This window comes from Gopherus evgoodei, chromosome 1, assembly GCF_007399415.2.
Source record: "Gopherus evgoodei ecotype Sinaloan lineage chromosome 1, rGopEvg1_v1.p, whole genome shotgun sequence".
Classification (NCBI taxonomy): Eukaryota; Metazoa; Chordata; order Testudines; family Testudinidae; genus Gopherus; species Gopherus evgoodei.
In genome coordinates this window covers 354,200,037-354,216,897 of record NC_044322.1, presented here as the reverse complement: position 1 = coordinate 354,216,897, position 16,861 = coordinate 354,200,037, and the positions used below count along the sequence as shown (strand labels likewise).

Below are 16,861 nucleotides of genomic sequence, written 5' to 3'. Positions count from 1 at the left end.
AAACTAGTCAACTGGACGCAGTGGAGGGACCAAGAAACTCAGGAGAACTCAGGTTCTTTGTTCCGAGAAAAAATTCCTTTTAGCACCAAGAAGCCCCAGAATAGTTTCTTTCCTCATACCTGATAGATGTGGCAACCATTTTAAAGGCCATGTTCAAATTACTGCCATCATGGTCCAGATTTTTTGTTACTGATCTAGCTATTGCCTCGTTGTGACAGTGTATTGAAAAGCATGTGTGTCGGCTTAACATCCCCTAAAAGGAAAATGCTAAGACAAACTACGCAGGTTAAAATGTTGTTAAATTTTAAGTATGCCACATTCACAGATCTTCATAAGCATGCCATGTTTACAGAACTATAAAAAGGGTCTTTTCCTCACTGAAATCCTGGCAGCAGAATGCACACTGCTGGAAAAGACAAGGTGGGCATGTGATGGCATATATTGTGCAGGCAGTGTAATGGGACTCATGGGGGAGATAAAAAAAATCTATAATTTGCAAGTCCAATTTCAAAGTCATATCTGGGATGTGAAACTCAGGGTAGGAATCTTTAAAAAAAATATTCTTGTAAAACATACATGTGTTCCTCAGGGAATCAAAGGGATTTATCTCTCTGCTTCGCTAGGCTGTTCTGTCTTTTTGACATTTTGATGTTGTTTACTGTTCAAATCTAATTTTGGAATTGAGTGGTTCATTTCAAAGGTGTGTTTTTGACTAACATTCAGGCAGCTCTCCGAAGCCATGGCCAAGGAGTTGCTAAGCTCCCCAGCATCCGTGCTGCACTTTTAAATTCATTTTTGTGAAAGATGTTGGGATGAGTGTTACTTTTACCATAAAGGCTCAGTTCTGCTCTCAATTGTGTGGGTACAACTCCCACTGAATTCACCAGTATTACTGAAGGAAAAAATGGGCCCTAAATTTGTTTATGGAGCTATATTTACTGCTTGTATGTTTTAGAATTATAAAAAGCAGAGAAGGAAAAGCTCCAGTCAGGACATTTAATCCATTACACCAGCCAATGCAGAATTGTTTCTTACTGTAAGCTATAGATGGAGTTGTCTCCTACTGTTTCCTGTAATATTGAGCTTTTTGGTAACTAACATGAATAATTTCTTTGATGCTTGCAATACATTTACCTTAAATAGGCAGATGAAGTTTACCCATAAATAAGACTTTTATTCTTCAAACTATGATGTGCCAGTTTCCCTTTAGGACAGTACAGATCACTGCTACATAAATCCTGAGTAAAATTGTATTTTTCAGTCAGATCTATACAATTTTACTAATCAATCATGTCAATAAGTCCACTGTTGACGGATATAGGGTGAGAACACTGGGATAGGGCAGGAAAGTTATAATGACAGTTCAGACTCATTTCCAAAGCCATTGCTGAGGGCTAGATTTAGCAATGAAGAAGACTATAATCAATCAGCTGTAACTTCTGAAACAATTATCAGAGGGGTAGCCATGTTAGTCTGGATCTGTAAAAGCAGCAAAGGATCCTGTGGCACCTTATAGACTAACAGACATTTTGGAGCATGAGCTTTCGTGGGTGAATACCCACTTCGTCAGATGCACGTAGTGGAAATTTCCAGGGGCAGGTACATCTGAAACAATGACAAGGCATTTTAAGAATTATATTGATATTGCTCAATCTAAAAGAAACCACAGACAAATTAAATAGGGCATACATTACACAAGAGTATACCATTAATTTTTTACAAAGAATAGTTTATCCTGGGAAGACCAGAATTATGGCTTTTGCCTACAAACATAATCAAACAGGTAAAAAAGACACACAACAACATAGATTTTATTATTATTATTATTATTATACATGTTAAAAATGCAACCACATCAAAATAGAATACACAGTTAAAAAACTGTTGCAGAGGACATAAGAAAATAGTGTGTATATATTTTATATATAAAAATCTACAGTATTTACTAGTGTTGATACATATTTTGGAGCAGTCCCAGGCTGCTAGCACAAAGTGAATTGTACAGCTTTATTTATTATGAATCACAGAACCATGATTAAAACTTTGGGATTATTACACTTAACCACATTATATACATACATTGCTAAGCTGCTGTAAGTAATCAGATCTAAGGTAAGCCCAAATAATATTCATCATCTCAATTTCAGTTTAGAGTTTTTCAGTGTAATGCTTAGCTACTGTTCCTTCACTGCAGTTCGCAATCTTTAAAATATAAAACTGCCCAGGTCATTACAAATTACACCGCTCATTATATACACAAAAGTAGTGTGTGAAATATACTAAATGTTACTTCCATTTTTAGAAAAACATTTTACTTCTGTACCTTAAAACCTAGACAGCCAACCTGCAGCAAGAATAGGCACTACAGCTCATTTTTTAAAAGAAAAATTTATCTGTTTTCTAGTGTTCAATGTACTCAGCTAACGCACCTCAAGAAAATGCAAATGACAAAAAACTCCCCAAACAAAGACTGATTTTTAAGTGTCCCAGAACCTACCAGTGTTTTGGTATTTAAGTGTTATAAATCTTTTCGGTTAAAAGCTCTAAGGACTTAGTCTTGCAAGAGGTCTGTCACCCGCAGCTCTCATTAACTTCAATGAGAGTTCAGAGTGCTTGGCAATTCCTACATTCAGCAGCTCACAAGACTGCACCCCAAGTATGCCACTTAACCTGCATTTTTTTCTTTTCACAGTGGATGAAAGCCAAGGAGAATGTAGAGTACAAAAGGCTGCAAACACTAATTTAAAAAAATATTGAATTACAAAGAGTCTATTAAGTTTCTTATTAACAGTCAGGGTTGCACATCACACAATCTCTCAACGGCCTGACAGTGCAACAGCACTTGCCCAACCCTGGACATGAACCTATTGCTTTCTGGAAAAAGGATGGCAAAAGCAAAACATGTCATTGAACGCATTTGTATAGCACTATGGTTGCCAATTTTGGTTGGATGTATTCCTGGAGGTTTCATTAGATGACAGTCTTTAATTGAAGATTAATCTTTAACTCCTGGAGACTCCATGACAATCCTGGAGGGTTGGCAACCCTACACTGCACACAGAGGGTGAAAATAGCTACACAACCCCCATGTTCGGCCCCTAAGTTTCAAGTGACTGGCAATACTCTTATACCAGTAAGAGGTCTGTTTGGCAATCCAGTAGCTCACACTATGACTGGTTTGCTAAGTTAGACCCCATGGTAAGGCTGCATGCTGTGAGAATGCAGCACCACTTCTGCTTCTAGCATTGTATACAGTGTGCTCAAATAATTCAGAGGACTTATATGGGAACAAAAAGCATTGCTTTGCAACATTGCATTTGGGTACAAAGGTACAGATTCCGTGCTGAAAGTTCATCCATACCCTAAAGTCTTGCTACACTCAGACTGCCCTGATTTTAAGCACCATTTGTCAGCCAGATCAGAGCAACGCTCTTTTTGGCTCCATGGTTTTGCTTGTCTGTTCCTTCTGGCTGAGGGAAAGGCAAGATAGCAGCCAAAGGAATGGAGATTAACTGGGAAATAGCATCCCATGTAAGATTACATTAACAACCCAGAGCATCTCTCCAACTTCAATCAGATCCTGGGTTACTGAGGCAGTTTGTATATAAAGACAGGAAAGGCCATCCAAAATGAATGGGTCATTTATCAAATAAATTATGAAGAAAATAATTAAACTAAAATAAAATACTTCACTAACCTAGCCCAAGAGTAAATGCATCTACGTTTTAGCCTCTTTAGTTCTTCTCCAGGTACATGTTTGTGTATTTGCACAAGCACACTTACTGCATTGTAATGTCAGTCAAAATACGGCTTGCAAATGTGTTACAGTTGCTAGGCAGAAAGATCATAGCTCTGTGCAAATTATTTAAATTTCAGAAACATGGTAGTGTTAGATACATTTTGCAGATGACTCTACTGCTATTGCTATGTTTATATGAATCAGATCCCTTTCAATAGGTTCAATGCAAGTTTAAAAGCTCAGCTACTTTTCAGCCAAAGTTTAAAACGGCTTTGAAATAATGTTATTACTTTATCAGAGAATTGCATGAACTGCCCACATTCTGTATAAAATACTGACTTGGACAATTATAAACACAGCAATATATATCTAAAGGTTTCAGTTCTTGCTTTTTAGTTAGCATTGATTGATTCTCACAGAAGCACTGATTCATGCATAGACATCCTATCATTTTGGTTTCTGTAGTGCTGGGCAGGGGCTGGTGGGTCTGAATATTGATATTGTGCTGAACCATGTTCTTCCAAGGTTGGTGAAGTCCTATATCTTATTGGACTATCCACAGAAACAGTTGGAAGATTATGGTCCTGAATAGGTGTTGGCTGACAGGCTGCATACTTCTGTAAGTTGCCCAAGTGGCTTTGGTTAGCCTCTTGGTTCCAGGGCTGCCTATATATCTCATGTCTATACATATAAGCAGCATCCGGCCTCTTTCTGTTGTCTGGCAAATAATCCACTGGAGGAATTATAAATTTGAAACCTGAGGGTGATCTAGAGTTGCCAGGATAGGCATCAACAGGTAAGACTTCTATTCGACTAGAAGGTGGAGAAATAGCATTTTGACGATTGGCAGGATAAGAGTTCATATGTGGTTTATCTGGAGAAATATCTGTTGAAAAGATAGAACCATATGGTCTACCAGAAGTATTGGTTCGGTTCCCATGATTATACTGTGAAGGTACAAAACTTACACTAATTGAGCTGGAGGCATGCTTTGGAGTGTTTCCATGGTACACAGGTGGGTTACTATAAGACGGTGGTGGCTGTTTAACATTTGATCTGTGATCTGACCCATCAGACTGAGATGAATATCTTGGGCTTCTCAATTGGGAACTGACGGCATAATTGTTGGATATTTTTAGTGGGCCAGGAATTTTTGCACTTTGCTTTCTAGGACTAGTAGAGTATGTTACATTCCTGGGACTTTGCGGATGAGCTCTTTCTAGCATCTCCTCAACAGGATTCTCATTCTCATGGTCAACACCTGGAATATTGTCATATTGCGATGCGTTAGACTCTCGCTTACCTTCATCAGCATCCAAACCCCATATATTTTGCTTTACATTCAATGGCTGTGGCTCACCAGGACTTGGTGGCGTGCCTGAAATAGCATGGTTTACTGACCTACCTTTTACCTGCACGGTAAGTTTTGTAGTCTTTTCAATAACTTTGATATCTGAAGGTTTATTCCATTTAGGTACAAATTCCCTTCTTGTTTCTGAAGTAGCATTAGAATTTTGGTTAGCAGCTGCATTGTTATATTGTCTAGAACTGTCTTGTACTGTTGACTGAGGCTTTTTTCTGATATCTACGTCATTCTTAGATAGCTCACTCCGGACTACTGGTCCAGGCTTTTGTTGTTTTAAAGAAGGCTTCTTTTCCAGTGAATTAATTCTTCGGTTATTTGGTGAATCTTCTTGTACTTTTTCAGGAGATAGTCTCCTTTCTGTCCTTCTTCTTGTCTGTGTTCTTGAAATACTAGTGTTGCTCTGTCCATTGAGCATATGAGTAAGATTAAGCATGGCAGGCTGAGGTTCCAATGGAATTTGTCCCAACGGCTTCTTTGGAAATTCATCTTCTTTACCTAAAAAATAAGTAATAAAGTAAACTGAAGTTTCTTCATATGGAACTCTGCATGTGTGTTAAACACTTACACACACACACAAAATACATAAAAGACAAAAGTCTAGACAACCAAATTCAACTCTGGATTTAGATCTCAGACCCAAAATTCAGTTATATTTGGAGCTAGGGTTTTTTTTTTCTGGTCAATATATAATGTCCATATATATTTAAAGGACATGATACATATTTTATATATCTTTGACAGGAGTTTATCAGCTCTGAAAATCAGACCACTTATTTAAGTTCCTAAATATGACTTTAGGTACACTTTGTCTAAATTCCTATCTTTTACAGTTGCAAAGATACTAGTAGAACTAAATATGCACTCAATACTGCATTGATTGTCTTCATGAGTCAGCAGCAGCTATCCTGCTGCTCAGAGTTGCCCAAGCACTAGAGTACAATTAACAAGATCCGGGTCTGTTTTACCACTGTTACACTGAAAATTGTGGAAAGAAGTGCAACTGAGAAATGTCATGTCATTTTTACATTACTGCTGCTTGGGAAAGCAATTAGCAGTGGAGTACTGGCGTCTTCATGGAGGGGACTCTCTTCACCCCCACAAAAACCTTGTGTGCAGGAGTAGATTAAGAAGTCCCATTCTACCGAAGTAGTTATGAGGCTCTGGAGGAAGGGGAAAGTGATAGCTGTTTCTACCTTCCAGAAGATAGATAGAGAAGGAAGATTTCAATTTTATTAGTGATCTTCTACATTGAGTCCATAACAGGGGTTGAGGGACAAAACCCTGTTAAGAATCCCAGTCCCATACTCCTTCTCAGCAGCTGAAGGTGAGCTGCTGGGTTTCTCACAAGGCCATTATCCTTGAGCTCATACTTCTTCCTTATTGAAATATGCCTATTAGGTTTAGGCCACTGGCTTGCAGCTGTCTGGCAAATTTTTGAAGCTCGCTCTCTCTCTCTCTCTCTCACACACACACACACACTAATGACCCCAGAGGAATGAGAAATAAATCTAGCATACAAATGCTTGTTTCTTAACTTATACTAACAAAGTATGCAATCAGCTGTGCAGTTAGTCTAGACAACTATACCATGCAAGGTGAAACACAAAGCCAAGAGACTTCAAAACACAAGAAAAATGGGTTCCCAGTGTAGCTACGCATTCAAAGTATGCAAGAGCTTCTATTTTTTAAACATAGATTTTTTGTTAAACACTGAACAGTAAGTTCACTAAAACTGACTAATGGTTACATTAGATAGTTACACTTAAATGCTTTGTCAGCCAGTCAGCCTCTTTTCATAATGACCCTATTAAATATGTACAGTATAGCTAAAAGATTATGCTTATCACTTTCATTTTTTAAATTCAGTTCTTTTTATGGTCATTGTAGTAAGAAGAGAATTTATTTAAATATCTAGGTACTACTAAGGTCCCCATCATCACAGAATTTGAATGCTAAATGGAAACACTAATATTTCTGTTCTGACAAGTATCAGAGGGTAGCCGTGTTAGTCTGGATCTGTAAAAACAGCAAAGAATCCTGTGTCACCTTATAGACTAACAGACGTTTTGGAGCATGAGCTTTCGTGGGTGAATAACGTCTGTTAGTCTATAAGGTGCCATAGGATTCTTTGCTGCTTGTTCTGACAAAGATGGCAGTAAAAGACAACAGCATTTACTTAAGAGCAGCATATAAGTGGAGAGTTCTCTTTTGGTTATGAGCACAACATATCCTACATCATTCAATGTTTAAATGTCAGTCTCTTAAGGGGACACTATATTCCAGACTGCAACCATGTAAAAGACTTAATTATAAACCGAGAAATGACAGCTATACAGCCTGTCTGATAATGCCCATATGACTATTTATATCAACGTTTCTGTTCAAATTACTCTCTCCTTTCAGCAGTCAGAGCTATTTTCCCATTCTAAATTAATACTGGTAAATAAGTCTTATTTCCACACCTCATAAAACTGTAGCTTCCCTACTTACGCACAGCAATTTCTTTCATATTATAAATAGAAAAAAGTTAAGTACGTAATTTTTAAATGCATCCCCCACACAATCTGTTTGAAAATTTGCCTGTAACTTTTAAAAATCAGACAGGATAGCCAAATAAACTCTATCATATATCAGCTTACTAAGTAAAAACTGCAAGGACAGAAAAAAAAAAAGCCCTGGATTTGCTGAAAAATTATATAGAAAAGCTATGTAAAATCATTGGTAGAGAAATAATTTAGTGTTTTGATCCTCATTGCTGCACTAGAGACACAGGACCATGCAACTTTCATCTATCACTGGAAAATCTGAAGTTAAAAGTTAACATCTCATCACCACCAGTTACTAGTATGAACAATTCATTCTGTGTCTCTGTATAGTGCACCTGAACGAACACTCAGTTGTCTCTCTAAAACACGGATCATCAACCTTTGGTATGCGGCCCTACAGGTAAGCACTCTGGCAGGCCGGACCAGTTTGTTTACCTACTGCTTCCACAGGTTCAGCCAATCGCGGCTCCCAGTGGCCACGGTTCGCAGCTCCAGGCCAGTGAGGGCGGCGGGAAGCAGCAGCCAGCACATCCCTTGGCCCGCGCCGCTTCCCGCAGCCCCAATTGGCCTGGAGCCGTGAACCACAGCCACTGGAAGCCACGATCAGCCAAACCTGTGGATGCAGCAGGTAAACAAACCGGCCAGGCCCGCCAGGGTGCTTACCCTGGCGAGCCGCATGCCAAAGGTTGACAATCCCTGCTCTAAAATATAGTGCTCAGAAGTATTAATAGCCTCATGGAAATTGTATAAACAATAATATGAGTTCAATCTTTGACAGCTGATTCTCATTAGAGGGGGATGGCAAAAACTGAGATTATCACTGGATAGCACATAGGAACTGCCATCAATGATCAGGGCCACATCATGCTAGATTCTGCATAGGCAATTAAAAACAATTTACAATCTAGGTGTCAGACAGGAGGTGACAGGTGCACAAAACAGAAACATGATGAGGGTGGGAGAGATGACAAGGTAACAAAATGAGAGTTTAACAGAAAAGTCTCTGTTTCTTACTTGCCTAACTAATGCCAATTTCATAGTTGTTGTATGCTGGTGGTCACTCTCAATGTGCTCCAAATGAAGTCTACTGTGCTGTGTAAGGTCAAACTTACCCCCTGCCTGAGATCTTGCTGCACTGCTAATTTAAAACAAACGTCAGCCTAAACTTAATCCTTCCAGCCTGACTGTTCTTAAGTTTCCTCGAGTCTATCACTGGTTTCACTCTAATTAAAAGGTCTCATAACTTGGCAGAGTTAACAAGCTTCCTGCCACAGTCAGTAGAATTCACTCAGCTTATTTATGCAGGGCACTAACTCCTGCTAACCTGACAGATCACAGAAGAGTCCAGCATCCCTATGCAGAGTGGTGGATCGTACCACTCTGTTACAGTTATATTTCAAAAGACAGTAAGTGAAACTTGCAAGTTGAAGATTAAGAAAATAAAGTTAAGTTGAATTGTTTTCCCACAAATTTCCAAGACACAGAAAAAGGCACAGAAACTATGAAGGGGCTAATAGAAAATCCATAAATGTCTTAGAAAACCTGAATCAGCAAGCGCACTCAAATCGCACAGATGACAGGATTAGTAAGAAAGAACTGATTGCTCTTCTGCATGGTTCTGGTTTTTTACAATCCATATAGAATACATAGAAACTATGATGACAGGTGCTTTAAGAATGCTGAGAGATTCCTTCATAAAGATGGCTTTCCAAGACAATATACTGAACACTATATCACACAGTTAAAAACTGTCCCATATTCTTCTTGGGGTGGAATTCACTCCCTACAGAGGCTCTGCAAAACCTTTAAATCATTTATGGCGCCCTTATTCCCTCCAACTAGGGTGTATGCAGAACTTAAGACCTTGTGCTTGTTTTCTACACAGGGATGAATTTCACCCTTAATAAATATTCCAACACTAGAGCTATATGTCATTAGTTTTTCCCATCTTATTTGTCTCAATGCATTTTTTTAAATTAAGAAGTGCAGCATTTCACAGAGCACTTCTGTGTAATACTAAACTGTCTATTTTAATGATAAGAATGAAGTCTGCATTGGGAAGTAAATACATACAATACATAAACTTTTTTTGAAGGACATAAATTATACAGAAGTGATCTTGGTTTTATGAGCTGTTAAGTAGTTTGCAACTTTCAGGTGATCCATAAGGAGTTATGGGATGTTGTAACATGGCCCACCAGTAATGTAATTTTAACACAGATAATTTAATGTGCTTGTATGCAATAAACATCTTAAGAAAAAATGGTCCTCCTTTGTCAATAACGTCTTCCATGCTTGAAATGTAACTATTCAATCTATTTTTAAATAATAAATAGTTGCATTCATATTTAAATATGCATTCCAGAGCTCTTCCAGTACCTACATCAATGCTTTCTGTATTTGCATATACACATTTAAAAGCATCAACTGTTTCCCCTTCTCTTTCAGTCTTGAAGAAATTCACAGAGCAGATTGGAATCCTCTGAAATGTGCTTGGTTGAACAATAAGTTTTCGGTTTTTTTAATTAGACATACTTAAGGTCTCTTAATTATCATTAAGCTTTCATAAAATCCAAGTGAGAATATTGCAGACATTTTTTATTGAATTCTACATTGCTTTGAAGATGATTTTCTGTAATCTTTCTTGCATGGTTCACAGTAACAGAGTGCATTAGCACTGGTGTGTGTGGTTTATATGATGTATGCACTAACCTGAATTATAGTTATAAGAAGGATGTCAGGACAACCCTACACTGTAATATTAGTTATGGAACACTATTGTGAAGCTGTTAAACTTTAGAATGAATGCTAAGACCAGAGTAGCAGCCAAAATGTTCCAAGCCTACAACTGTTCTTCAGAAAGATAAAACCGTGGGCATTTTAATAACGTGATACCAGGCTTTAGCGTCCTATGATTTGATGATACTGGAGCATAGAGTCTGCACAGAAACAAAAGATAAGATATAGGATGAAAAAAGACACAGCTTTATATCTTCATCATAAAGCCTCCATGCAACACAAATTAACTTGGCCTCACACTCAAACGTCAAAAATCTTGTCTGGATCAGTCAATAAAATTTGTACTCCAGATACAGCCACTTTACTAAACTCTGTTAGCTATGCTCCGTTTTCCTAACAGGCAAAGCAGCAAAACACATACCTGAATCCTAGGCTCAGTCATGCTCAGATTAACATTCACTAAGGTTTGCCCATCTCTTACCATAACACAATCCAGGCTAAAGACATCATCAAAAGTGATGGGGTAGTGGCATGGACCAATAACAAGAATCTTACAGCATAAAGGTATATTCCAAACCACTGACACCTCCTACAAAAAAGCACTTTGTTTTAAGCTATAAAATATGTGTTTAAGATCTACTAGAAATCAACACAACATCAAACAGAACAGACTATATTTAATTAGGGTGTTCGTCACTCCCAGTAAATCCACAATCAATCAATCATTCTTAGGGGCTACCAACTGCAGCAGATTGCCAAGAATAATTTATTGTCCCTGAAAACAATAAGAGCTCTTAAATTAACCTAAAATTAAAGAAAATGAAATCCTTTGAGGAACATGAAATAAAAACGGGAAGAATAATTTGCACACCCATCACCATGCATATTAATGCAAATATATATGGCTCAAACTCACAAAGAAAGCATGCAAATCATGTACACGAATGTTGTGAAAAAGCCAGAGATAAAATACCAGGAGACACTTGGGGGGTAGTAGCGAACAGGAAGACCACGATGTCGGGTGCTGGTAGGAACAGAGCAAAAAGAAAAACAGGTTCATATCCTCACCTCTAAGAAAAGCAAACTGAGGAAAAAAAAAATACCCAGAGTGAAAGAGCAAGCAAATAACAATAGAAATAGAGAGCGCGTGCACAGGCCCCTCTGCTGAGAAAAAGTATGCAAATAAAACATCTCATGACTTGTCACAGTAACATGCCAAATATTCCCTTGCAAGTTCTGCATCATGTTCCACCACACTTCAGCCTAAAGCTTAACCTGCAGCCTCAGCCACACTTTTACCTTGACCCCTTCAACTGCGATTTTTAAGCTCAATTGCTAAGAGTCCCCAGATCTGAACACCTAAGAATTAGCAACAGGGTGTTCTCAGTGTTGCTGCCTTAACTGGAATTTGTTTCCACCATTGGTCCAAAGATTGAGTTTACTACTAACATTCAGGGCACACTCACTTGTTTGACTGCAGGGCACATTTTTATCATGTTAACAGTTGTTTCTGGGCTGGGAATTTTTATATAGTTTACAAAAGGTCTAACAAATCTTCTCTTTAAGATGCATTTGCCCCAAAAGATCATATTAATAGGGTAACTGAAAAAAACAGAAAATATGAAGTGGAAACTGTCAGCTGGCAACTGTTTTGGTAGCAATAATTAACATTATTATTGCCCAAATGTGCTGGTTTTGTTTTCTGGAGCTTTCTGGGCAACTGGATTTTTCTAAGCCAGCCACTATTAGATGCACAATGAGGTGTGAAATTGTATTCTTCCTCCTCCTGCTCCCCTTTAACATACCAAGAAACTAAACAAAATGTTTAATTATTGGGCCTTCCTCAAAAGGAATCTGATAGAAACTCTGCATGAGAAACTGCACAGTTGATACTGTGCCATTTTTTTTGTGGATGCGTGTAACGATTTGGTTATCCTGTGTCTAAAGTTAGGGGAGTCCATGCAGCATCAGTACCAAAACCAGACAGAGCAGCAAAAAACGGGGGGAAACAAAGGAGCCAATATAACTAGTCCTAAAATGATCTGAAATTAGAGTCACATTAAAAGGGTTTCTATTCTACTGACTTACTCTTGATCTAAAAAGTCTCTGTCACCACCCAGTGGAAATCAATCCCAACTACAAGACTTGACAGATTAATTGCTTCAGTAGGCACTAACAGCTTCTTGAACTGAATAACAGACATATAATTGGAGGAAAGTGCTTTAAGTGCTCTCTCCGGTGAAGAACAGTCTAGTCCTTAATTTCAGCACAAGCATATACACACACTTTGTTCTAATACAGTTTTCGGGCATGGTAAAGGGTCAGAAAAAGTATTCAGTTAAAATGACATCTTGGTATTTTGTGTTTATTTACCATCAGTGCCTTTCTCCATCTTATTTGCTCCATTAACAAGTCAAAAAGGACTTTTTAAAATGTTACTGCTTGTATCGGAAGTTCAAGCTGCTATCAGAAAGTCAGACTAGCTTCTTGCTCCTCAAAATGCCATCATCAACAAAAGGGGATTCTGGACTTATAATTTGGATGGTAATTTTGATGATGGAGCATGAGGTAGATGAGAACACACAGTTTGCTTTTCTGTAGCTATATTAGGTTTGCAGTGCTGATGGTCGCAGAAACTCACTTTATAATTATAAACATTTGTATTTAGATTAAAAACAATGCAATTAATGAAAAATGCTTAACAGACTTCCAGGATAGTTTTGTGTCAAAGCAAAGTGACTTTTTATAGTCATTTTCTAGTTATAATCACATTACATTTTATGTCACTAGTTCTTACATTTCTTGGGAAAAATTGCACTGAAAGACTCGGTAAAAAAACCTGAATCACCACCAGCTGCATCATAATTTCATTTATAGTGATATAAAAATGTGCAAACTAAAGAGGTCAAGCAATAAAAGATTTTTAAATAGTGCAGAACCAATATATAAAATTGCTGGAAATAACACCATTCCATGCCCTACTATCCTTTTATAACATCAGAAAATACACATCAGACAAGCACTAGCAAAATTATAGGAAACACATGATAGAAAGGTATTTTGGTTTAGTTGGTTAATAAATAAAATGCAATACAAAAATTAAAAAATAGCTACGTTTGTTTTCTCCAAACATATAAGTGAAAAATCCCAAATTCTTCTGAAACAAAAAAAATAGATGCATAGCATCAGAAATAGTACATCACGCAGAGTTTCATAATTTTGTTGCCTTACTTGTCAGTGTCGTAAGATGCATTTCACTGTCTAACATTTACAGCTAATGGCAAACATCCTTTGGCAGATTATCACTAAAATATTACATACATGGCTGCAGAATTCATAGAAAAATATTAAACTGAAAAACAAAATCTGTGAAAAATATAATACATAATATTCAAACTTCCCACCAATTTTTCCCGCATACAGAAAAGTTGGGTGCAACTGAGGCAGCCAAACCTTAAAGCAAGGGTTACCACACACAGAGAGTGTAAAATGACTAAGCGGACAAAGGCAGATTCTAAGTTTGGAATTTGACAGAAATAGTGCCTACGTAAAAGTGGAGCAGTGCCTATTAGATGACCTCAGGAGAAATTTTCAGCTACTTTAAATTGTAGCTCCACTGAAGGCTTCACAGACACAAAGAAATGTGAGATTTGGGTCACAGGATGATTTTTGGGCCACTTTTGTACTTTGTGGATCACAATATGGATGGTAGGTTGCCGCAAGAGTAGACTTCAGGATCTTCGAATTTTGAATTCTGACCTGACTGACTTGTTCAAGAACTTTAGATTCAGGATCCAGTTTCCACCCAACTGCCTAAGGTCGACAGAGAAGGTGGAGGCAAGCCTCTTGGAAGCACATTGCTTTTGTTACTAGTTCTACTGAGAATAGGTGGGAAGTTATTCCCATCATTTAGGAGCAATTCGAAGGATTTTTTGACACCGGGCAAGTAAAGAATCTGTGTTGAGCCTGTTCCAAAAGGGTCCATCAGGAGGATGGAGACTCAAGTCACGCAGACTTAGAGGTAGTGTGTATTATCAGATTTTAGAAGTTGTTCCTTGGCCGTGTACCCCTCACTACATTGCTATGGCCCCAGGAGATGTTATTTAAGACTGTCTGAGGGAGTGCAGAGGAGAAATCTCAGAAGGGTTGCTTGCCTCTACATAAGCATTTGTAGTCCTCCTCCTGGTGGCTTGATGAAAGGAGGGGCTTGAAACTATGAGGCATCTTCAGAAGCACTCCACATTCCTAAAGCTTTCACCAGGTTAGCAGAGGCCATCCTGGCACAGATTCATTCACAAGAGGATTCTGCCAGAAAGGTTAAAGATCTGCAATCTGCTCTATGAACAATATTCCTGGCTTTGGTCTTCAACATTTCAGTGGGTGCCCTATGCTTTATGGCTAGCTCCATGGCAACTAACTTGATTGTTATCTCATTGTGCTCCTGGAACTTGGATGTTCACACTAAGTATTTAATGGCTTCATCTCAATACACGTAGGCAAACCATTTAAACAAACAAAAAAAATAATCAAAACAAATATTGACATTTTTCTGCCTCTTCATTTCCCTCCCCTTCTTCTGAAGAAAGGGAGCTCTTTGGTTCTTAGTTTAAATCCATGGAAGACGAAACCAAGGGAACGCTCTTCCAGGAGGAAACTTGCATTACTTTAAAGTGCTGGGCAGAGTTAATACCTTTTTTGATATCTGCCCAAATAAGGTGTCTAGATTTTACTGTACTAACAAAGACTGACAGATGGAGAATTCCACTGAGCTTAATTAGTTCTGGATGACTGATACTGATGCAGTCTGTTGAAGGCTTATTTTTATGTTCATTTTAAACCGTTTTTAGTTCATAACAATGAAAGGTGTAATTTTTGCTCAGTGCAAGAATGTAAGAAAGGAAGTGGTATTTCTCTCCAATTTTAGTTGAGGGAAAAAAATAAAACAAACATGGGGGAGGGATAGCTCAGTGGTTTGAGCATTGGCCTGCTAAATCCAGGGTTGTGAGTTCAATCCTTAAGGGAGTCATTTAAGGATTTGGGGATTGGTCCTGCTTTGAGCAGGGGGTTGGACTAGATGATCTCTTGAGGTCCCTTCCAACCCTAGTAATCTATGATTCTATGTTTTTTTCCCCAGACTAATGGATGCTTACATGACCAGACTAGTTTTTCTATGCATTGCTACATGGCATATAGTGATTTGACAAGTTTATGTAAAAAAATAAATAAATAAAAAGGCTAAAGATCATGCAAGTAGCAGAATCAGACAGACAGATATTTGCGTAAGGTTAAATGTCTAGAGAATGCTGAGAGCCTGTAGAAAAATATTATTGCCTGAAGACAGTGATTAGAAAAACCAAAACGATCAGAGTGAAGAAAAATCAAAGGCTTGTGAAATTCATAGGAAGAACAAATGAGGCATCAGACTTACTCAGCTAAGGACAACAGGATTCAAATCTGCTAGATTTCTGAGGATTAGGATAAAGGTATTTTATATTTATTTTGTGAAAAAGTTGAGTAATATTTCCACTCACCCCAAACAAAAATATACCACACATACAGATAGTTTCCCAGGCTACTAAGGCAGAAATAAAGAAAAATCAAAGTCTCCTCTCAGGGTAGAGATATGTGCCTTGCACCTCCATGGATCATCGTTCCCCAGAGATATTTACTCCTAAATACTCCCTTCCTCTGTGATATATCAAACACTCAAATACATGTATCTCTAGTGCACACCTCACTCCCTTAAAGAACGTCTGCTCCCTTCCCATGGGAGACCTAGGATTAGACACTTGTCCTATTTCATTACCGTCAGTGAGAACTTGGTATGAACCCAATCTTTCTTTCTGCTTTAAAGTGACACTCCAGGATGAGTGGGCAACAGCAAGGCCTGAACCGGGGACCTCTGGATGTAAAAAGCAAGAGCTCCTACTGCCTGACCTAAAGAACCCAGCTTCTGTATCACAAAGGCTGTAGCCCTGTATAATCAGTGGTTCTCAAACTTTTGTACTGGTTACCCCTTTCACATAGCAAGCCTCTGAGGGTGACCCCTCCCATAAATTAAAAACACTTTTTTATATATTTAACACCATTATAAATGCTGGAGGCAAAGTGGGGTTGGGGTGGAGGTTGACAGCTTGCGACTCCCCATGTAATAACCTCACAAGCCTGAGGTGTCCCAACCCCCAGTTTAAAAACCCCTGCTGTATATGGAGTAGCCCCTAGAAGGGGGTCAGAGCAACACTGCATAAACATGGGTTACACACTGAAGAGAAGTATGATTTCTATCATGAGGAGAAACAGCATAGGAAGGTCTCCCTCAGTCTGACACTTCTCCTTCAGAAGAAAATCAAATTGAAAGTGCTTTCAGAGTTTATTTTACTCCCACTGGAGCACACATCTGACTGGGAAACTTCACTTAGCCTCTTTCTCCTTTCAACAGGAATCTGAAAATGGGGAGAGAAGTCCTGTCCG

At 38.3% G+C, this 16,861-nt stretch overlaps 1 protein-coding gene across 4 annotated transcripts in view; it reads right to left on the bottom strand.

Annotated features, from left to right (window-relative positions):
• Positions 1 to 1,586: 1,586 nt before the first annotated feature.
• USP6NL (USP6 N-terminal like) overlaps positions 1,587 to 16,861 on the bottom strand; it is a 214,838-nt gene continuing 199,563 nt past the window's right edge. For all 4 annotated transcript variants that reach the window (XM_030569272.1, XM_030569182.1, XM_030569096.1 and 1 more), the window contains one exon: positions 1,587 to 5,600. In XM_030569272.1, the coding sequence (XP_030425132.1) occupies positions 4,153 to 5,600 (1,448 nt within the window). In that variant the 3' untranslated portion in view covers positions 1,587 to 4,152. The remainder of the gene's footprint in view (positions 5,601 to 16,861) is intronic.